General features: G+C 40.2%; 1 protein-coding gene across 1 annotated transcript in view; it reads right to left on the reverse strand.

Annotated features, from left to right (window-relative positions):
* The window catches only part of LOC136885390 (EF-hand domain-containing protein 1), a 71,435-nt gene extending 60,424 nt beyond the window's left edge, over window positions 1-11,011 (reverse strand). The window contains exons 1-2 of the mRNA XM_067157903.2: window positions 10,758-11,011; window positions 9,362-9,578 (exon numbers count right to left, since the gene is read on the reverse strand). Coding sequence (XP_067014004.2) covers window positions 9,362-9,578; window positions 10,758-11,011 — 471 coding nt within the window. The remainder of the gene's footprint in view (window positions 1-9,361; window positions 9,579-10,757) is intronic.
* Between the last annotated feature and the right edge of the window lie 12,725 nt (window positions 11,012-23,736).

The raw sequence follows: 23,736 nt of genomic DNA on the forward strand, positions 1-23,736 counted from the left end.
ACAGATTCGTAAACTGGGGAAGGATAAAAATTTCACAGATACAATGACCAAAATTGAGAAAGAGGCATGGAACGCATTCAAAGATGTAGTGACTAAATTCCTTGGCAACATTAAGGACCATCAATACATTGTAAGGAAAATGTTGGTAAAGTTTAAGGAGCTCGGTTGTAATGTGAGCCTTAAGCTTCATTTCTTAGCTTCGCATCTGGATTATTTCCCTCCAAATTTAGAAGCTGTCAGTGAAGAACAAGGTGAAAGGTTTCATCAGGGTCTCAGAGATGCAGAACGACGCTATCAGGGACGTTGGGATGTGAATATGATAGCCGATTACTGTTGGTCGATTGCACGAGACTACCCTTCTAGAGATCATTCAAGAACTTCAATTCCACAGAAAACGGAAAAAGACGGAGGTGTGAATCTAACCTGCACATAATGTAAGTAACAAAACTACGTATGTTCATCCATGTAATTTTTAAGGTACAGTTACATTAATTAATATTAATGTGATCAGATAATTAACATAATATAATATTAATATTATATTAATTTAAAAGCAACTGTACAGCCGAAACTAAATAGGTGCTTTATGCTTCAGTTTCACGAATTTCAGTATACATTAAAAATATAATACAAACCATCTACTTGCTTACAAAGCAGCATTTATGTGTATTTAATGCATGCAAAATATGATGACGTTTTGCAAGCTTAAATTTACATTAATATATCAAATTTAATCGATACTAAGTATCAACAATTTTATGTAAGAACAAATTAACATTTTGTAAAATTGCCACTAAACCAGATGTGATACGCCAAAACTAATTTTTTTCTCGAATTCTGCGTTAAGAAATACATAAAACCCACCTATTTTCGTTTTTACTACACAAAAAGAGGGTTTTTTTTTTTTTTTTTTTTTTTTTTTTTTTTGCAGGCTAGTGTAATTAATCTTGGCAAAATTAGGAAACAAAATTACTGAAGATGTGTTGAATGAGTTTTAGAAACTGTTTGTAGCACCAGGATTTTCTGAATAAATGTTACAACAAAACATGATGACTGTTCAGGTAACTCTCAAGATCAAATCTTATCCTTCCAAACATGCTCAGTCAAACAGTAAGTAAATGGTCCACTGTTTAGGAAGATCCACAAAAGTACAGATAGTTGTCTGCAGTATTCATTTTAAAACATTAAAAGTAGCACTTAACTTTCCATGGCAGGAGAGAAACGTGGCCACTAAAGTTTTGCATTGGACTTAACCGAATACATTGGGAAATGTGACTGATCCCTTAGAACTTGAAGTCCAGATGTTGTTCCAGAGACTTATTAGATATGTTTTGATTTGAGCTTTAGCATATTGTACCAGGAAAAGTTGTTGGGATAAGGAGCATGAGAGCATCTCAGGTAGTGATCGATACTTAGGAGCCAGTACAGAGAAAGGAGTTCGTAGAGTGAAATAATAGATATAATTTTGCTAAATGAAAATTTATTCAAATGTCTAGGTGCATAAATAACTTCTTTTTTATTTTGCATTTAAAACTGAGAAATGACTTGGAAATATATTCTTTCATGTAATTCAACCAAAATTGAAATTCTGAAAATTCTTTGCTATAAACGAAGTTGAAAAATAAGCTTATTTCTTCATGAAGTTTGTAAGTTAAATGTGGTTTCATGAGTCTTTAGAATGTTCTGTAATAAACACTTGTTTTCACAAATTACTCTCACATGAAACCTAAAGTCTTTCTAAATCAATGCCTAAAGTCTTTTTCCAAGTTTTACACTTCACAGTAATATTTAAATAATTTGAATATTAAATTATTTTGAAGCACCTAAAGTCTGTTTAAATTATTAAATTAATTTTCACTCAAAATTGATTTTCACTGGAAACTCAATTGGCACTTGTAATGAGATAAATATTTGTGGTTAACGTAGCACTTTAAATGATTTGAAAATAATAAAAGTGCCTCTTCAGTAAGTCAGTAACTGTCTAGTGCAACAAATAGTTTTTAAAGTAATCACTTGCTTTTACCAGTTTAAAATGCTAAATGCACTCATATCACCTGAGAGATTTTAGGAGGCTGGAACTGGTGAATGCGGTTCCACAAACAGCAACTGGAACTCCATTGATGTTGTCAGCACCATGTCGAACCACATACTATCACCAACGTCGTACCACATTCCATTTCCTTTGCTGTACCACATATTACATCCCTCGTCGAACCACGTACCATCTCCAATGTTGTACCACGTACTATGTCCCACGTCGAGTCAGGTGTTAACCTGATATGAGGTTTAACACTCGGTCAAGATTTCTGGTGTTGTATAATGTTGTAGACACACGAGAAAGTTCAATTGACAATTGATCATGTGTGTTAGAAAATAGCACTGTCTGGTTAATTGAATATTCGCAAGCTGGTGGTGATTATTGTTTTAAGAGGAAGTACAACAAGGCAACCATCCTCTATATAACACTAATCAGAGGGAAAAATGGAAGGGATCTGACACTTCGAAAAATGAAAATATTAGTCAAAGAAAGAAAAGGGCCACGAAGGGCATGAAAATGAAAGACTCCCTAGCCCTCGCAAACCTAATAGCGTCGGGGTCAGAAAAGAACAAGAGTTGACCAAGTGAGTCAGATAGGATAGATGAAAGTGAGGAGCCTGGCACAAGTAAGTGGAAGCAATGCCAGGACTCAGCTAAGGGCCCTGTGGTTGCCAACCCACGCTCCAAACTTCAGAGCTTCTGGGGCCCCTTTTAGTCACCTCTTACGACAGGCAGGGGATACCGTGGGTGTTATTCTACTGCTCCTGCCCACAGGGGGATGAATATTCGCAAGTCAATGATAAGCAACATCCATAATTGCACTTAGTATCACCGTCTATTACTTGAATTTTGAATCACAGTCTGTTATGTGCACTTTGAATCACAGTCCGTTATATAACTTCAAAGTAATGATCACTATTAGAAATGGCTATGGCTTTTAAATGAATTAAAACACAGTCTGAAGAATTTTTGATTTTTGAAACACCTGTCACAGTTCGAAGTTTCCACAGTTTTTAAATAAACACACTTCTTAAGTAATATGAGTTTTGAAACACAGTTCATATAATTCAGGCTATTTACACAAGGACACAATGTTATTGGCATTCAGAACACGTTATACTGGGTTAGAAACGAAACTTAAAGTTCGAAGCTTATTGGAATGTTGAGTGTAAGTTCGGTCCATGTCCTACACACACATGATGCGTTTAACTGTCTCTAGCTATCACCAATTTTCAATGTTATTTAGTTTCACTAGGGTCACTATTTCATAAAAATGACATAAAATGTCCTTAAGGTTTACTCAGTTGTTTGCTATTATAGTTAAAAAAAAACAAGTCATATTTCAGAAAATTGTCCTCACTCGGTACAATAATTTCTGAGTTCCTAATTCTCGAAATACTCTAAGTTATGAGAAGTCACAGTTCAATGTTAAACACACGCAAAAATTTTACCAAGTTCGGAGATGCACCGACAATAATAGAGTTTGAATTAGCACATGCAGTATATTTCCAAGTCCGTAACACTGCCGAAATTTTACAAGTTACAAAGAATAACATAGTTCCACTTAATACATGTCGGAGTTTCAAAGACCGTAACACTGTATACATTTTATAAGTTATTGAGAATAACAGAGTTCAACTTAATACATGCCAGATTTTTACAAGTTACAAGCAGTAGAAAATTTTTAAGTATCGTCTTAGTACACGCTGGATTTTTCTAAGTCTTTTAGCATGGCAGAAATCTCATAACTTTGACGAACAACTTTGTGTAACGCGTCACGATGACAGTACCATCTGACATGGTCGAGTTCTGGATTGCAGCTGCTTTTACTCCTCAAGGCAGAGCTGGCTCTCTGCTTCAAGCGAAAAAATCTGTTTCTTTTCCACCTTAATATCTTTGAGACCAGTAGGTGGATTTTCTTCAAATTTTGGCTACGTTACTTTTAAAATATGAGCTTCATTATTTCATAGCTAACGGCATTTAGTAGATATCAAAAGTGTTCCAGAAACTTCTAGACGGGTGTCGGCAGCACGTGGCGATTACGTCATCCGGCCGGTTCTCCGCCTGTGACGTAGTACTGTCTCTCTCACTCCCATACCTTGCAGCTGGGTCTTGAATGTTCGCTTCGCACGCTGAATCCAAATGATAGAGCTATCATTTAAAGATAAAAATTTCATTGTTCCGTATTGAAAGTATTAACGTTAAAAATTAAATAATTGAAAAAGAGGTTCAACCTATTCAATTCATAAGAGAAAGAAATGTAGTGATTACATTCTTATTTAATAGTAATTAGAAATGGGACCAGTTTCGACCCTAGTCCAGGTCATCGTCAGCCGTTCAAAACATAAAAAACATGAAAAAACAATGCATATGAAAAAGAAAAAGATTAAGTGAACTCTGGATCGGTATAAGATGAAATATAAATTGAGGTAGAAATTGTGAGTCACTTAAAAGAAAACAGTACGTAATAATATGAATGGTAGTACGGCACACGCAATGATAGGTTAAAGTCTCACAATGTTTATGAATAGTGGAGAACGGTCAAATGGGTCAGTTTTTACACTCTGTCAGGTACAAAGTCACAACATTATTGAACAACATATGAAGATCCATAAATATGTTGAAGTCGCAGACGAATAGATTTATAGAAGCAAACTGCCAGCTCCCGGTGATCAGCGCAGCACTTTCAAGGTCATGCGCTGTGGTCTCGAACGCCAAAGTAGAATGCAGAATATCCTGAAGATCCAGTATTTGCCTCGGTTGTGGGAAGTTAAGTACGTATATATAGAAATATACAACGCAATTCAGTATAATTGAATGAGTAATTGTGCTCCTGCTGAGTTCTTGGAAAACAGTTGACTTGAAAAAAACAATTGTAAAGAGAAAAAAATATAGTAAAAAGCGCAATATGGGAAAACAAATGAAAACATATATGCACAGTGCGCTATTTTTTAAACTGAAAAAATTTAGGTCATGATTGAAGTAGTCGAAGTTGGTGCAAGACAAGAGTTAAAATTTGAATGAGGAGAACCGAAATGAAGGTAGGTGGTCTTTTATATATATATATTTCTTTTATTCTTCTCTTATTTCACTATCACTCTTCCTCTGTTAATTTATTCTACCTTTTATAAAAAATATATATATAAAACACCACCTACCTTCATTTCGGTTCTCCTCATTCAAATTTTAACTCTTGTCTTGCGCCAACTTCGACTACTTCAATCATGACCTAAATTTTTTCAATTTAAAAAATAGCGCACTGTGCATATATGTTTTCATTTGTTTTCCCATATTGCGCTTTTTACTATATTTTTTTCTCTTTACAATTGTTTTTTCAAGTCAACTGTTTTCCAAGAACTCAGCAGGAGCACAATTACTCATTCAATTATACTGAATTGCGTTGTATATTTCTATATATACGTACTTAACTTCCCGCAACTGAGGCAAATACTGGATCTTCAGGATATTCTCCATTCTACTTTGACATTCGAGACCACAGCGCATGACCTTGAAAGTGTTGCGCTGATCACCGGGAGCTGGCAGTTTGCTTCTATAAATCTATTCGTCTGCGACTTCAACATATTTATGGATCCTCATATGTTGTTCGATAATGTTGTGACTTTGTACCTGACAGAGTGTAAAAACTGACCCATTTGACCGTTCTCCACTATTCATAAACATTGTGAGACTTTACCTATCATTGCATGTGCCGTACTACCATTCATAATATTACGTACTGTTTTCTTTTAAGTGACTCACAATTTCTACCTCAATTTATATTTCATCTTATACCGATCCAGAGTTCACTTAATCTTTTTCTTTTTCATATGCATTGTTTTTTCATGTTTTTTATGTTTTGAACGGCTGACGATGACCTGGACTAGGGTCGAAACTGGTCCCATTTCTAATTACTATTAAATAAGAATGTAATCACTACATTTCTTTCTCTTATGTATTGAATAGATTGAACCTCTTTTTCAATTATTTAATTTTTAACGTTAGAGCTATCATATCGTAAATAAATTACGAATTAAAAATATAATGTGCCAGACTGTAGGCATTCCTGGTACAATATCTTTGGAGTGATTTGTTATGAGGAGGCTGGTTTTGTAACAAAGTCTGCCTTTTCATTTCCAGCAGAATCAGTGTGTCCTTAGATCCAGGAAAAAAAAAAAAAAAAAAAAGGGAAAGGGCTATGAAGTGTGTGAAAAGGAAACAAACCTAATATTGTCAGAGAAGGAGTGATTATTGTTTTAAGAACAAGTACAACCAGGCAACCATTCTCTCTTAATACAAACACTATTAGAGTTCGAAGATGGTGGTGATTGTGAAGATTCTATTTTTCAGTGCATAACATTATGATCTGATTCTCTAGGAGCTTCTAGTTAAACAGAACATTTTAATGTACTATACTGTGTACAAATTTTTTATCATGTAAGAATGTGGTCTTCTGATGTAATATTCTATTTGTTTTTAGAAAAAGTGGTGCAGTTAATTTAATTTAATGTATAATGTAGTTGAGAATGGCCCAATGGACCAAAACATGTCCTACTAAATGAAATGATGATTTTTGCAATTTAAAAACATTGCAAGTACATTGTATTTGTATTGGCTAGGTGGAAAAGTCTATTAGCAATCTTTACATTTTGAGAAGCTTACCTGCAAAACCAATCAAAGACACATTAATTTTTATATTTCAGCCCCCTCCCCCTGCCAAAGCCCTGCTGCTGAATAATTTTGAACAGTGTATAACTAAGATCCTACTTGCCTTTTACCTAATATTAACCAAGTTTCATGAAATTCCACATATTCATTTCCTGTGATGCTGTAACAGACAAACAGATCAAAATTAACCGGAACCTGATGTAGGTTGTTAATTGTCCTATCTGGCATATGAACCAAATATCAGTCAATATTCAAAAGTACAGACAGGAAGACAATTTGCTCGTTTACACCGACTATGGACCGTGTGACTGTTAATTTTGGAGGGCTTTCTTCTTAGCTCAGTACTCTCTCATCCACACACTGTGAATGTCTTTCTGTTCCTGTGTCCATTTCACCTCTATTCCACAACACATTGTTTTAGTTGTTAGTGATGGGAGAGAGTCTGTTGTTCTGATCACTGTAACTATCTGTATTGTAGATCTCACTGGGGTTGATTTCTAGCATTCTAGGTCTTTTCTAACTAGTATTGTGCACTTGGCATTAGACTCTTCAGGCAAGTCTCTGATTGTCCATCCTGACTATCTGACTGTAGAATATTAGTCACCTTGTTCTCATAGCTGCTGTAGCCCGCCTGGTGGCCATGATCGTTAAGACATTGAAGTCTGAACGGTCTGATACCAAGGTTAGCCAGTTTGAGTCTCAGAATGTTGGCCGGCAGGGTAGGGGAGGTGGTGGTATACAATTTATAATCACTAGATTGCGTGCCAAAAGCCTGGATTAAATTCCAAACCTCTTCACAGTGCTCATATGGAGTGAGGGCATATGATGCTGTTGAGGTGATTCGTCCGTCGGATGGAGACGTTAAGCCTTGAGCAGACCCCTTGGTGCTATTTGACAGGAGTAGGCTGTGTGCTGGCACTGGGTTTCACCCTCTCCCTACTATCATATATCATGTCATTCATTTCATCTCATTAACTCCTCTGATGAGGTTGACGTCAGGAAGGGCATCTGGTCATAAAAAATCCACCACAACAGATTCATCTCACCTCATACCTGACCCCGTAGAGAAACAGGACAAGCATTGGAACAACAACAACAACAATGTTCTCATAGCTGTTATGATGCTCCTTTGTTGTTGGTAGAGTTCTCGATTCTGTATTTATTCAAGCCCTCTTTGATGGGGTCTATGATTTTTTCAGGATCTCTCCACCCTTCAGTTCCAGTTTTCGGAGTTTCTCTTTCTGATCATGTTCAGGTATTCTGAGGCATACAGTACTGATGGTCTGTAGTGTCTGAGTTTGAGATTAAGGAAGAGGGATTTAGATCTGTACATGTTCTTGCGGAGGTGGTAGGCTCCCTCCAGCTTGGTAAACCTTGTGTTCATGCCCAGGTCCTCGCTGATGTTGGGGGTTACCCACTGTCTGATGTACTTGAAGGAGTTATTACTGATCACCGGGAGCTGGCAGTTTGCTTCTATAAATCTATTCGTCTGCGACTGTATTACTGTGTCCCCCAGTGGGATTGAGTTGGGTGCATCTCTGATGTTGCTGATGAACTGTTTCATTGATGGCAATCCTCAGACCTGCTTTGGCTGCTATGTGGTTCAGGGAGGCAAGTTGGTGTGTAGCTTCTTCCACACTGGGTGTGAGGAGAATGAGGTCATCTGTTAGCTTGTCTTTTCTGTAGCCGATTCTCAACCCATAGCCTTACTGTTATTGTGTTTGTTCATTCATTTCAGTCTCCAGTAGGCACTTGAAGAGGACTGGGGATAAGCCAACCCTCTGTTAGCACCTGTTCTGATCTCAAAGCTATTTGATAGTTCCCCCTGAATTTAACTTTGGGTTTGGTGTTGGTTAGGGTTACTTTCAAGGTCTTGTAATTTAGTCCCAGTTCACAGAGTGTCTGGAAGAGAGACTGCCTATACCGAGTTATATTCCTTCCGGAAGTTGACAAAGGTTGCTAGTAGCATGAGGCACTTGGGTTCTTGTAAGTGAGGATGGATTTGAGGTTCAGGATCTGTTCCATGCATGACCTTGATTTCCTGAACTCAGCTTGATATTCTCCTATACAGGAGTCCAGTTGAGCCACTACTCTCATGAGCAGTGCCTTAGAGAAGATCTTGTGGGTCACTGATAGGAGGGAGATGTCCAGCTTCATGGCTAAATGGTTAGCGTGCTGGCCTTTGGTCACAGAGGTCCCGGGTTTGATTCCCGGTGGGGTCGGCACTTTTAACCATAATTGGTTAATTTTGCTGGCAAGGGGGCTGGGTGTATGTGTCGTCTTCATCATCATTTCATCCTCATCATGATGCACAGGTCGCCTACGGGAGTCAATTCTAAAGACCTGCACCTGGCGAGCCGAACATGTCCCCGGACACTCCCGGCACTAAAAGCCATACGCCATTCCAATCCAGGAGGGAGATCCCTCTGTAGTTGTTAAGGTCAGACTTGTCTCTCTTTTTGTGAAGTAGGTGGATGATGGCTGAGGTCCAATCACTTGGTAAACTCAGATCTCGCATATGATCTTGTGAATACTTTGGATTAACTTCTTGTCTACTCCGCGATGATGCCATTTTTGCCCGCCACTCTGCTACATTTGAGCTCTGAAATGATCTTCCACATCTCCTCCTTAGTTGATATTATGTTTGTAAAATACTGACCTCAACAGGAGTTTCCATGACGCAAATGGTGTCATCTTCCAGATAGTACATGATGTTCACTTTCCGTACTCTGTAATGCTCGGTAGGTGACTCGAAGACGGACTGTTTGAAGAAGGCGTTGAAAGTAAGGCACTTTCCAGAGTAGCTGACATAATGTGGAACGAAAATGGGTAGGGGTCTCTCCTTAGTGCGGCCATATGTGAGCGCTGGGTCAAAGCTGAGGAATACAAACAAAATACTTTAGATTACTATAATACCTAAAAGTAACTAGATGGATTTACACTGTTTTTGCTAATGATTAAGACACTACACTAAGAGGAAAACAAGCACATTTAAATATTTTGTTCATTTGGGGATTGCAATACAACTAACTAAGGAATATATACAGAGTGTTTTGTGATGTGAGGGATCCACTTCACCAGCAGTCAGAAGACACAGAAACAAAGAGAAAACTCTGTTCGAACATGAGTCCTGTTGTACCTCATTTCTGAGTTATCGTTAGGCACTCCTACTGCTGGACCTTTGTGAGGTTTGCTGTAAGGCGGAGGCACACAGACAAGCATTCTTTGGGTTTCAGCTGCCATCTGTACACATTCGCTACACTAGTGTTCTCCCTAGGACCTTTTCAATGGGTGCCACTGCCCTGCCATTTTTATAGACTGTCCGGGTAATATAACCTAGATATGCGCAAGTTATATAATATTAATATGTATTAGGAGTCAATGGGTGGTCCAAATTAAAATGTAAATACAGTAAAACCTCAATTATCCTTTCTAATGCACAGGAAGGGGTGAACGGTTAATAAAAAAACCCTGGATAATCCATACTACTAATTTTAAAGGACTTTAAAGTACACAAATACATACCATATAACCCTAAAATGCAGTGCATTAAACCCTCTTTAAAACCAAAATGTAGTCAAAGCTACAACAAATCATACTAAATATTCATAAATCTAAATTACCAGCGGATCATAAATAATTAATTTACCTGCTGTCATTCAGCTGCTTTAAAAAAATCTGTTACTTTTCTTTTTGCACTCTCCTACAACTTATTTTCTTCTCTATGTCCATTCTGAAAAAATCTGTACTGAGCTCGATAGCTGCAGTCGCTTAAGTGCGGCCAGTATCCAGTATTCGGGAGATAGTAGGTTCGAACCCCACTGTCGGCAGCCCTGAAAATGGTTTTCCGTCGTTTCCCATTTTCACACCAGGCAAATGCTGGGGCTGTACCTTAAATAAGGCCACGGCCGCTTCCTTCCCATTCCTAGCCCTTTCCTGTCCCATCATCGCCGTAAGACCTATCTGTGTCGGTGCAACATAAAACAACTAAGCATAGCATGAAAAAATCTGTATCGTCCTCTTGCTCCAAGAATTCCATGAATGTTTCAGCTTACTCCAGTACGGTCTGAAGTGGTACATGATTGTTTGTGAAACACTCTTCTTCTTCTTCTTCCCCCTCACTTTCACTCATCATTTTGCAGATGACTGCCAAGTTCCCGTTTTCGCTTTTATTTACTATTTCATCATCAGTTAAAATGTGATGCCCAGGCAATACATCATCAGTATGAAGCCACTCCTCAATGTTACTTTCATCCACTTCTCCAACATGAATGTTAATTTTAATAGTCTTCAGGATATCGTTGATCATCCATCCCTCATTTTCATCTTCATCAGTCTTACCGAGCTCGATAGCTGCAGTCGCTTAAGTGCGGCCAGTATCCAGTAATCGGGAGATAGTGGGTTCGAGCTCCACTGTCGGCAGCCTTGAAAATGGTTTTCCGTGATTTCCCATTTTCACACCAGGCAAATGCTGGGGCTGAACCTTAATTAAGGCTACGGCCGCTTCCTTCCACTTCCCAGGCCTTTCCTATTCCATCGTCGCCATAAGACATATCTCTGTCAGTGCGACGTAAAGCAAATAGCATCTTCATCAGTGAATCCATGAAAATCATCGGCGAGCTCTTCAACAACAACATACAATTTTCTCTACGATCGAATGATGTTCTGAGCGGTTATTAGATCCCATGATTTCTGGGCAAGATAAAGCGCTCCTTTAAGATTGAGATTTTTGCAGAACTCAACAATCAACGTTTCTTCGGAAAGTAGGAGGCCTAGCAATTCCCGCTTATAATGCACCTTAAATGTTGCGATGGCGATGGTCCATCGGCTGAATTAATCAAGTTATATTAGGTGGCAAATAGGAAACAAAAATATTTCCATCCTCTGATTTCAACTTTGGACGCCAAGAAATCTCGAACCCACGGAACAAACTTACTATGGAACCAAGTCCTGAAAATATTGCATGTCATCCATGCAGATTTGTTATGACAATAATCTAATGGGAAATATTTCATCACTGTTCCTTTGAAAGAACGCAGATTTTTTTGTTTTACCAATAACAGCCAATTTTAATTTATGGTCGCCATTAGCGTTCGCACAGCACAACATGGTAACGCACTCTTTATTAGATTTGTGTCCAGGAGGTGATTTCTCTTCAGCAGCTGATAGTGTTTTACAGGGTAAGCACTCCCAATAAAGTCTAGTTTCATCAGCATTGTACACTTGACTTGGAACAAAATTGTATCTCTCAATTATGCACTTAAACTCGTAACTTAAGTTTTCTGCTGCACTGCTGTCACCACTCAGTTTTTCTCCTTTCTCTGTAGCCAACTATTGGACGCTGGTGAGGACCCTGAGAGCCCCATCTTTTCTTGAAAAATTTGTGCCTGCCTTGTTATCATAAGACCACTAATAGGTACACCTTCACATCTCTTTTGCTGAAACCACATGAATAACGCACCATCCAGTTCTTTTAAAGATGATGTTTTCATTGTTTTTCTTTTAGCAAGTCTATGCAAACTGTCAGAACTCACCGCAAACTGTAACACTTTATTCTTCATTAGGTCCTGCACTGTTGTCACACCCACACTGAATTCTGATGCTAAATTTGAGACTAGTTCACCTTTCTTTAACCGTTCAATTATATTAACTTAATTTTGTATGGTGAAAACTACACGCTTTCTTTTTACTGCAAATTTTGATCTCAACATTTCTCGGCTGTTAGAACGGAAAATAAATGTTCAACTTTATCAGTCACTCTCACATTTCCTTACTTTGCACTACAGTACAGAATGTAGCCTACTTGTCTACTAATAGCGGAGGTTGACTATGACGGACCACTAGGCTGGTTTCCGACTCCCGTGCATTGTGAAATATTTACGATGCAGTAGCCTGTGGTGAAAACATTTAACCTTGACAGAGAACAATATGAAAGATCTACGTACGGTACTCGGAGATGTTGCACGCTACCAAATAAGTTGTAGGTATCATTCTGAAGTAGAAATGACCAGCATACCATACTCTACGCACCGTGGGCTGGGAGAGGGCACATTACAGTACATTATTCGTCAACGATGGAATGGATAATAAAGTTTGTGACTGTTGAATTTGAATAGCATCCCTCTTCTTTCGTAACAGTTAAAAGTTAAGTCCGGTGGTATTTGAAGGTGCTCAAATATGTCAGCCTCGTGTCATTAGATTTACTGGCACATAAAAGACTCCTGCGACACAAAATTTTGGCACCTCGGCATCTCAGAAAACCATCAAAGTGGTTAGTGCGACGCAAAACCAATAACATTATTATTGACATCAAGAGCACGCTCATTCAGTTTTGGAGTGACTGTGCATTGCTTTTAAAAAAATTGAGATTTTTGGCCACGGATAATCCACAGAACAGTCAATTGAGGGATGGATAATCAAGGTTTTACTGTACTTTCAATCTGTTTATTTAAATGATAAATCTTTATTATTATCAGCATAACTGCATCAATTATAGCAGAGTTAAAATGTTTAGCCTGACTATCACGTAGTGTCGTACATGAGGGTTGTCTGGATTAGCAGTGCATCCCATGTGAGTACTCAATTCTGCGGGCTGTCACAAACCTGTATGACACTCCACAGCAAGAGAGTGGTATGAACAAACACTAGAAGTTCAAAATACACAAGTATGTCTTTTTTTGTGATAACTCTAAAATAGTTCAATTTTGCAGTTAGTTTTTCTGTCTGATATTACTGTTAATGCCCTGAAGAGGACAAATTGAAATTTTATATGTAGTACACTCTGCTCGGCTACTGATTTCTGCCACTTGGCTACTCATTCCTGCCACTTGGCTACTCATTCCTGCTGCCCAGCTACTCATTCCTGCCCCTCGTCTATTCATTCCTGTAGCTCGGCTACTCATTCCCAAAACTTGGCTGTTTATTCCTGCCACCCGGATAATCACTCCTGCTGCCCAGCTACTCATTCCTGCCACCCAGCTACTCATTCCTGCTGCCCAGCTACTCATTCCTGCTGCCCAGATACTCATTCCTGCCACCCAGCTACTCATTCCTGCTGCCCAGCTACTCATTCCTGCTGCCCAGCCACTCTTTCCTGCCACTCACCTACTCATTCCTGCTGTCCAACTACTCATTCCTTCCATCCATCTACTCATTCCTGCCACTCAGCTACTCATTCCTGCTGCTCAGCTACTCATTCCTGCCACCCAGCTACTCATTCCTGCCACTCGGCTACTCATTCCTGCTGCCCAGCTACTCATTCCTGCCACCTAGCTACTCATTCCTGCCACTTGGCTACTCAGTCCTGCTGCCTAGCTACTCACTCCTGCCACCCAGCTACTCATTCCTGCTGCCTAGATACTCATTCTTGCTGCCTAGATACTCACTCCTGCTGCCCAGCTACTCATTCCTGCTACCTAGATACTCATTCTTGCTGCCCAGCTACTCATTCCTGCCACCCAGCTACTCATTCCTGCGACTTGGCTACTCATTCCTGCTGCCCAGCTACTCACTCCTGCTGCCCAGCTACTCATTCTTGCCACCCAGCTACTCATTCCTGCTGCCCAGATACTCATTCCTGCCACCCAGCTACTCATTCCTGCTGCCCAGCTACTCATTCCTGCCACCCAGCTACTCATTCCTGCTGCCCAGATACTCATTCCTGCCACCCAGCTACTCATTCCTGCTGCCCAGCTACTCATTCTTGCCACCCAGCTACTCATTCCTGCTGTCCAGCTACTCATTTCTGCCACCCAGCTACTCATTCCTGCTGTCCAGCTACTCATTCCTGCTGCCCAGCTACTCATTTCTGCCACCCAGCTACTCATTCCTGCTGTCCAGCTACTCATTACTGCTGTCCAGCTACTCATTCCTGCTGTCTAGCTACTCATCCCTGCTGTTCAGCCACTCATCCCTGCTGCTCGGCTACTCATTCCTGCCACCCAGCTACTCATTCCTGCTCCCCAGCCACTCATCCCTGCTGCTCGGCTACTCATTCCTGCCACCCAGCTACTCATTCCTGCTCCCCAGCCACTCATTCCTGCCACTCAGTTACTCATTCCTACCACCCAGCTATTCATTCCTGCTGCCCAGCTACTCATTCCTGCCGCCAAGCTACTAATTCCTGCTGCTCGGCTACTCATTCCTGCTGGTTGGCTACTCATTCCTGCCGTCAAGCTACTAATTCCTGTTGCCTGGCTACTCATTCCTGCCGCTCCCACCCAGCTACTCATTCCTGCCACCTGGCTACTCATTCATGCCACTGCTACCTACCTACTCATTCCTGCTGCTCGGCTACTCATTCCTCCTGCTGCCACCCAGCTACTCATCCCTGTTGCTTGGCTACTCGTTCCTGCCATACGGCTACTCATTTCTGCCACCCGGCTACTCATTCCTGCTGCCCGGCTACTCATTCCTGCTACCCAGCTACTCATTCCTGCTGCTCAGCTACTCATTCCTGCCAGTTGGCTACTCATTCCTGCTGCCAAGCTACTAATTCCTGTTGCCTGGCTACTCATTCCTCCTGCTGCCACCCAGCTACTCATCCCTGTTGCTTGGCTACTCATTCCTGCCACATGGCTACTCATTTCTGCCACCCTTCTACTCATTCCTGCCACCCAGCTACTCTTTCCTGCCGCCCAACTACTCATTCCTGCTGCCCAGCTACTCATTCCTGCCATTCAGCTACTCATTCCATCTGCCCAGCTACTCATTCCTGCTGCCCAGCTACTCATTCCTACCGCGCAGCTACTCAGTCCTGTCACCCAGCTGATGAAAATTTTTGGGGAGGACACTAAACACCATACTTCATATCAAATGAACAGTTGGCTACGCATGCTTAACAATAGCGGTTGGTATGATACTGTGTGCCAGATATGACAAGATGGATTATTTAAATCAGAAAATAACACATTTGCAACAGAAGTTAGGTGTCTCTCTCTGTATGAGGAACGTTTTCCTAACAGGCATCTTCCAGACAATAAAACATATCAGCGATTACACAGATGACTGTGAGTCATAGCATAATATCAAAAGCAAGTGAAAGACTGTGATAGGCAGGTTAGTGTTGAACTGCTGCCCTTGAAGGGTGTGTTTTGGAGCACACTGAAGAAGATACAAGTGAATGAAGGATAAATTCCAATAAATCTCTTGACACCAGGTACTTTTCAAAGAGTGAGGGATTCTACAAAACGCAATTGCATACTTACATTTGAGTCACAGGCAGACATTTTTAGTAGGTCCTGTAATAATAAGCATATCTATCATTACTGCAAAAGAACTGGAACGATAACTCAAAAATGTTGTACTAAGAGAAGAACATTCATACAGAGTTTTCTCTTTCTTTTTGTCTGCTGGTGATGTGGGTCCCACATGTGCACTGTATGTAGTGGAAAGGAACACACAAGGAGCACATATAGAGAGACAGGAAGAGGGAAAGTGGGGAGAAGAGAGCAACAGAAAGAGGATATAAGGACAAGAATGAAAACCAAAAAGAACATGGACCACATAGATAGGCTCTCTGCTCATCAATGCCAGTTTCTCAGCATCCTTTCTTTCTCAGCCCCTGAGGAGCTGATTTCTGCCACCCAGCTTTGTGAGGAGGCAGACTTCAGCACATATTGAGTGGCCATCTTGATAGATCTTCATGTCTCTCCCCTTTTCCTGTCTTTACCTAGCTTTCTTCATATCCTATATTTCTCCCATCAATCTATGTATGTTCAACTCGGGTATGTAGCAAGATGAATCTTCGTAGCAAGTATTTACGATCAGATGCACTTCCTGACATCACTCTCATCACAGGAATTAATGAGATGAAATGAATGAAGTGGTATTATGCAATTTAATAAAATCTTATTCACAACATGTTCATGACTTCATCTAGAATTCTGTATACAATATAGAATTCCATAGCAAAGCATGGGTACAACAGCTAAAAAGAGGATAAATATAGTCCAGTGCAGGAAGAGGAGACATGAACAAGGACAATCTCCACGTCTTCAACATTAATCCCTGTTCTTCTACATCCGTTTCTTCTCACTGCCTGACTAACCTGACTAACTTATTTCTGCTTCACAGCTCCATCAGGGGGGTGGGCTTCAACATTCATCGAGGGCTCATTCACTCTTTATGTGGGAAGTAACTTATAGGATAAGAAGGAAGGAGTACGAACTCGAATGGTAAAAGACTATTTATTTCTATATTTATCGTATGGCTTTTAGTGCTGGGAGTGTCCGAGGACATGTTCGGCTCACCTGGTGCTGGTCTTTCTATTTGATTCCCATGGGCAACCTGCGCATCTTGATGTGATATGATGATAATGAGGAAGGGAGAGGGTGAAACCTGGGACATAGCCTTCTCCTGTCAAATAGCACCAAGGGGTCTGATCAAGTCTTTACGTCCCCATCAGGTGGTCGAATCACCATCAACAGCATCATTTGCCCTCACACTGTAGAGAAATTTGGAATTTAATCCAGGCTTTTTGCATGCTTTCTAGTGATTAGAAATTGTATACCAGTACATCTCCTACACTGCTCGCCAACATTCTGATGGTGAAAATTCTTTCGAAAACAGGACTCGAACTGGCCTAAGCGTGGTGTCACACCATACAGATTTCAAGCTCTAACAATCATGGTCCCCCCATCAATACCATTCTTATATGACTTAGTATCCAGGTATCTGAAATGTGACCGAGCAAGATGGCCGTGAGGTTAGGGGCGCACAGCTGAGAGCTTGCATTCGGGAGATAGTGGGTTCGAACCCCACCATCAGCATCCCTCAAGATGGATTTCCTTGGTTTTCCATTCCCACACCAGGAAAATGCTGGGGTTGTACCTTAATTAAGGCATGGCCACTTCCTTCCCACCTCCTAGCCCTTACCTATCCCATCGTCGTCATAAGACCTATCTCTGTTGGTGCAACGTAAAGCAACTTGTAAAAAAATTGAAATGTGATGATGATGTCCATGGTGGTCATAGTATTGTTTATTTTCTCAGGGAGTAGGGCCTCCTCTCGCATACTGCAACCTCTTTACATGTAACTAATCTCATTATTAGACCCGTATTGAACTATGCTATGATATACTAACAATTTGTTGGTTGTTTTGATCCACCTTTTCAATACAATTTACAGTTTGTGTTGCTAAGTTGTAATGTTACAACACTAATTTACCGGGACATGTTTCGCTTTTATTCACAAGCATCATCAGCCTATACAATTGCCTCAAGGTTTGTCACATTTGGATTGTTGTTACAAATTTCATTACATTGAATGTAAATCTAATTTCAGTGATAACAATATTTAAAACATAAGAATAATATACATGTTAAAAATTATGACAATATGATTTGCAATCTTAAAATGGAGTAAATCTTAATTCTAAAACACATTGACGTCCAAAACACAGTTTTTACAATTTGAAAATTTGGCTAAAAATTGTTTGCAATGTTAAAATAAAATTGATTCAACTATAATTTGGCATTAGGGGCTGCCTGGCCGAGGCGGTAAAGGCATGCTCGGTTCGCCCAGAAGGACATGGGTTCGAATCCCCGTCAGGAAGTCGTAAAATTTAAGAAACGAGATTTCCACTTCCGGAGGTGCATATGGCCCTGAGGTTCACTCAGCCTACAACAAAAATGAGTACCAGGTTAATTCCTGGGGGCAAAGGCGGCCGGGCGTAGAGCTAACCACTCTACCCTATCACGTGCCGAGGTTAACAATGGTGGAGGCCTTTACCTTCCACTCCTCCAAGGGCCTTCATGGCCTGTACGGAGGTGACTTTGCTTTTGCTTTGCTTTATAATTTGGCATTAAAATTTGAGTCATAAATATAAATATTGGATGTTAATATATAGGAGCCATAGTTTCTGAAGTGCATTGGTTTCTAAAATAGTAACATTTCAGTATTGAGAATTTTAGTTAAGAATTGTGCTCTCTAAATAATGTTATTTAAAAAGACTGTAATTTTGCATCATGCGTGATTGGAGTCATGATGATAATCTAGAATTGAACTCTTGGGTTCATTGGAAAATGGCTTCTAGATTTGATGAGGCTTGCTGCTCCAGTTTGGCAATTTGATCAGAGGAAGTATTGACATATTTAATTCTTGTTTGTAGCGACCAGACTCTCCGTTGGAAGTTGATTGTTTTGATGTAAGTTATGGTTAAAAGGGGCTTCAATCCAAATTTTGAGTATCTGATTATGTTTCTTTCGATTTATAGAATGGAAGAACCCTTTGTCTGCTGCTACAGAATCTTGTGGACCGTATTGCGTTACTGTGACTATTGTCTGTTGTGTTAACACAAGGAGTAGAACCACAAACTGGAGCAGCAAGCCTCATCAAATCTAGAAGCCATTTTCCAACGAACCCAAGACTTCAATTCTAGATTATCATCATGACTCCAATCACGCATGATGCAAAATTACAGTCTTTTTAAATAACATTATTTAGAGAGCACAATTCTTAACTAAAATTCTCAATACTGAAATGTTACTATTTTAGAAACCAATGCACTTCAGAAACTATGGCTCCTATATATTAACATCCAATATTTATATTTATGACTCAAATTTTAATGCCAAATTATAGTTGAATCAATTTTATTTTAACATTGCAAACAATTTTTAGCCAAATTTTCAAATTGTAAAAACTGTGTTTTGGACGTCAATGTGTTTTAGAATTAAGATTTACTCCATTTTAAGATTGCAAATCATATTGTCATAATTTTTAACATGTATATTATTCTTATGTTTTAAATATTGTTATCACTGAAATTAGATTTACATTCAATGTAATGAAATTTGTAACAACAATCCAAATATGACAAACCTTGAGGCAATTGTATAGGCTGATGATGCTTGTGAATAAAAGCGAAATATGTCCCGGTAAATTAGTGTTGTAACATTACAACTTAGCAACACAAACTGTAAATTGTATTGAAAAGGTGGATCAAAACAACCAACAAATTGTTAGTATATCATACTGCAACCTCGTCACAATCGTGACTATGCATTCAATACCACTGGGTCAATCATATGTAGGCCTGTAATTTGACTGACCTCCCTATTCTTTTTAATTAACCTAGTTCCTGTTGAGAACACATATATACCTGAGAGGAACACCTCCTTTGATGTAGGCTGTAGACTCCACATCAAGAAGCTTCTCCCCAACGCCACAGGGAAATGTGCGAGGTAAAGCATAACCATTCTTAAAGTAAAACTGCCGAGAAAGATGGAATCTATTTTGCTGAAACATCAAGAAAAATTCATTATCAGTAACAGTACTGCATGAAATATCTGAAGCTGGATAGAAGTAAAACACATATCACAATGAATAATAAAGGTGTATTGCATTTTGATACGTCCACTATGTTTTTGTGGTGTACTGGCAGAGTAAGCAAATTATGGAATGTGCACAGGCATGCAGGATGTTTGTAGGATATCGGCATTGCCTCATCAATAAACTTCAGAAACAGATTATACCTATTTACAGTGCTACAAGGCGTGTTTTTTAAGTAAGGGCCGTTTTGTTGTAGACACTAGTAGTTCGCGCGCACGTCGTGTGCCAGCATGCCTCGGGAACAACAGCGCTCAGCGGCAGCTCTGTTGCTAACCCGTACGGTTCTGTTCTGTGCTTGCTCAAACGTTCAAGATTATCGACTCGCATGCCAAGTTCGGTCAGTGTCGGCAAGGAACCTGTCTGTTGCAGACATTCACCGACAGATTTGCAAAGTGTACGGTGCTAATGTTATGAGTGAAGGCAAAGTGCGTAAGCGGGTACGAGAATTCAAAGATGGCCGTGGCAACGTCCACGATGAGGCCCGCTTCCGTCACCCATCTCTGATCACAGACAATTTGGTGGCTTCAGTTGAAGTGAAGATTCATGAGGACAGATGCAAAAACAAAAGATTGATATAGGCTGTAGACTCCACATCAAGAAGCTTCTTCCCAACGCCACAGGGAAATGTGCGATGTAAAGCATAACCATTCTTAAAGTTAAACTGCCGAGAAAGATGGAATCTATTTTGCTGAAACATCAAGAGAAATTCATTCGACAACGTTTTTGACTTGTTATGCCAATAAAGGTGATGACATGTGGAATCAGATCGTAACGGGAGACGAAACGTGGGTTTCGCATATCACGCCCAAATCGAAGCAACAGAGCATGGAATGGAGACATACACATTCGCCTGTAAAGGTGACGGCCAAACAGACTCTGTTACAGTGCAAGATAAACTCTTGGTTATCGGAGCAGGCGGCAAGTATCTATGAAGGGGATATTCGAAACTTAGTTGTAAGGTATGATAAGTGTTTAAGCAAACTTGGCGGCTATGTTGAAAAATAGAGTAAAGTATGTAGAATCTGCAAATAAATGTGGTGTTTGAAAAACATCTTTTGTTGTGTAGTTATTTTCAAATAAAAACCCCATGGAACTACAGCCCTGGAAGGGCCTTTGACTACGAAGCGACCACTGCTCAGCTTGAAGGCCTGCAGATTATGAGGTGTCGTGTGGTCAACACGACGAATCCTCTCGGCCGTTCTTGGCTTTCTAGACCGGGGCCGCTATCTCACCGTCAAATAGCTCCTCAATTCTAATCACGCAGGCTGAGTGGACCTCAAACCAGCCCTCAGGTCCAGATAAAAATCCCTGGCCTGGCCGGGAATCGAACCTGGGGCCTCCGGGTAAGAGGCAAGCAGGCTACCCCTACACCACGGGGTCGGCCTATTTTCAAATGACCCTTACTTAAAAATCATGCCTCGTATTTACTGTTGCAAAATGATAAGCTCATGTGTGTGTGTGTGAAGGTAGACCAAAGTCAGACTGGTCGGAAGTCATGATTATCCTACTTCGAGAAAGGACAGATTACACCCTATAAAGGAAATAAGAAGAACTGTCAGGTCACTTATTGTGTAAATGATTTCCTGAGGTTGAAGGAAAATTATGGGAGGAAAAAGAAGTCATTTGGATGACCACAAAAGCTGACACCTCAACAAAAAAAAGAAAAAAAGGAAAAAAAGAAGGCCAAGTTATCAGAAAGCATAGTGCTGGGGCAACTCTTACTATCAGTGTCCAGGAGGGCCACATATTGTAATAGGAGTTAAATCACAGATGAAAAGTACTATGTTAGATGCAGAAATTTTGTCCTGGAACTGGAGTGCTTATTGTAGATATAGGATAGAATCGAAGGGAGAGGGAGTGTTCGTACTGGTGAAAGGAGAATTGTTTATGTATGAAAAGTTAAGGAGGATAAACATGACATTCTAGGTATAAGATAATAGACAACTTGTTGTGGCCTATAGACTCGGAAGGGGCAATGCTGATGCTGATGCTGATGTGGAATTATTTGACAAGATAATCAGCTATGGAGAACAACACAGAAAGGAACATGATTGTTGTAGGTGATCTCTCTCTCTCTTTTTCCCATCAAATGGGGTTCACTGTTCGCCTACATTTTCGACATTCAGCCTTGTCTAGGACATCTTGAGGGTTGACGTCCACAGCACGCGTATCTTCTATGATGTTGTCCATCCATCGCTTCAGCGGTCTCTCTCATCGGCACCCACCTGGGTCAAGCTGGAGGGACATTTTCATTACTGGATTACCGAATGAGTTGGACACGTTGTGTCGGTGCGACGTAAAGCAACTTGCAAAAAAGAAAAAGGAAAAAAAGTTGGACACGTGGTTAGGATTCATGTAGCTGTGAGCTTGCATTCCAGAGATGGTGGGTTTGAAATCCCACCATCGGCAGCCCTGAAGCCGGTTTTTCCATGGTTTCCCTTTTTCACACCAGGCAAATGTTGGAGCTGTACAAGCCACTGACACTTCCTTCACCATCCTAGCCCTTTCCAATCCTTATATCAGTGAAGACCTTCCAACGTGTTAGTACGACGTTTAAGTGGTGGTGGTGATTATTGTTTTAAAAGCAAGTACAACTAGGCGACCATCCTCTACATAACACTAATCAGAGGAAAAAAATGGAAGGGATCCAATACTTTGAAACAGGCTGCACGATATTTTATATGAGGAATTATTTCAGTATTATTTTCGAGAATATTATCTTGTACACTTTTTCACTGATAATTGAGTGTATTAATTTTAAGTGAGCTGACAGCAGAAGTTCAATTCAAAGGAAACTTTTTTCTTTGCTAACGATCATGAATATGTCTTTCAATAAATGAAATTCAGATACTGATAGCGAACAATTTACTTACAACTCTACTTCAAAGGAACTTGTAGCTGCAGCATTTTTGGCAACCAAGACCTACAGTAACGACTAATGTGACATCACTCCCGTCACACGTTTTGTCGTGTTACACAAATTTTCGGATGACCCTAGTCCAGGATTCTGCTAAGGGCCCCATAGTCGCCAACCATGCTCCCAAGTTAGGAGTTCACGGGGTCCCTTTTTAATCGCCTCTTTTGACAGGCAAGGGATACCATTTGTATTATTGTATTGCCCCCAGCGGCAGGAGATTCACCCACAGTGGGTTGCTGTATGAAAGCATAATATAATTATTTAACTGAACTAGGGAAAAAAATCTGTATCCAGATGCTTCTCAAATAGGCTACAGACTGTAGAGTAATTTGAGCATCTGATAATCTATGGGAGCAGACCTAAAGTTCACCGTCATAAATTCTTCCGTGTGCCCAGCATTAATTTATCCATTTCAAGCAGCTGCACTGAACTGTATTCCTCTGAAATTTCTCAAAGACAGTGACAAAATGCACGCTGAAAGAAATCTTCCAGCTTCCTGCCAGCGCATCTGACAGTATGATATACTCACACCGGAATTTCAAAGGTCTATAAAACTTTTCCGATCGCAGTGGGAAGCTGTCCTTCAACAGATCAGCACCCTTGTCACCCTGCAAATAAATGGAAACTCTCACATATCGGGAAGTTGTAGGTACTTCTCTGAGGGTAGTAACAACTGCCTGCAAAACCTGCACATTTCACCTTGTGTCAGCTGATTAAATTCCCAGAATGGTCATTTGGATTCTAAAAAAATTAGATGATTACTGAGAGATCAGGAATTCCAAAAA

This window comes from Anabrus simplex, chromosome 14, assembly GCF_040414725.1.
Source record: "Anabrus simplex isolate iqAnaSimp1 chromosome 14, ASM4041472v1, whole genome shotgun sequence".
Lineage (NCBI taxonomy): Eukaryota > Metazoa > Arthropoda > Insecta > Orthoptera > Tettigoniidae > Anabrus > Anabrus simplex.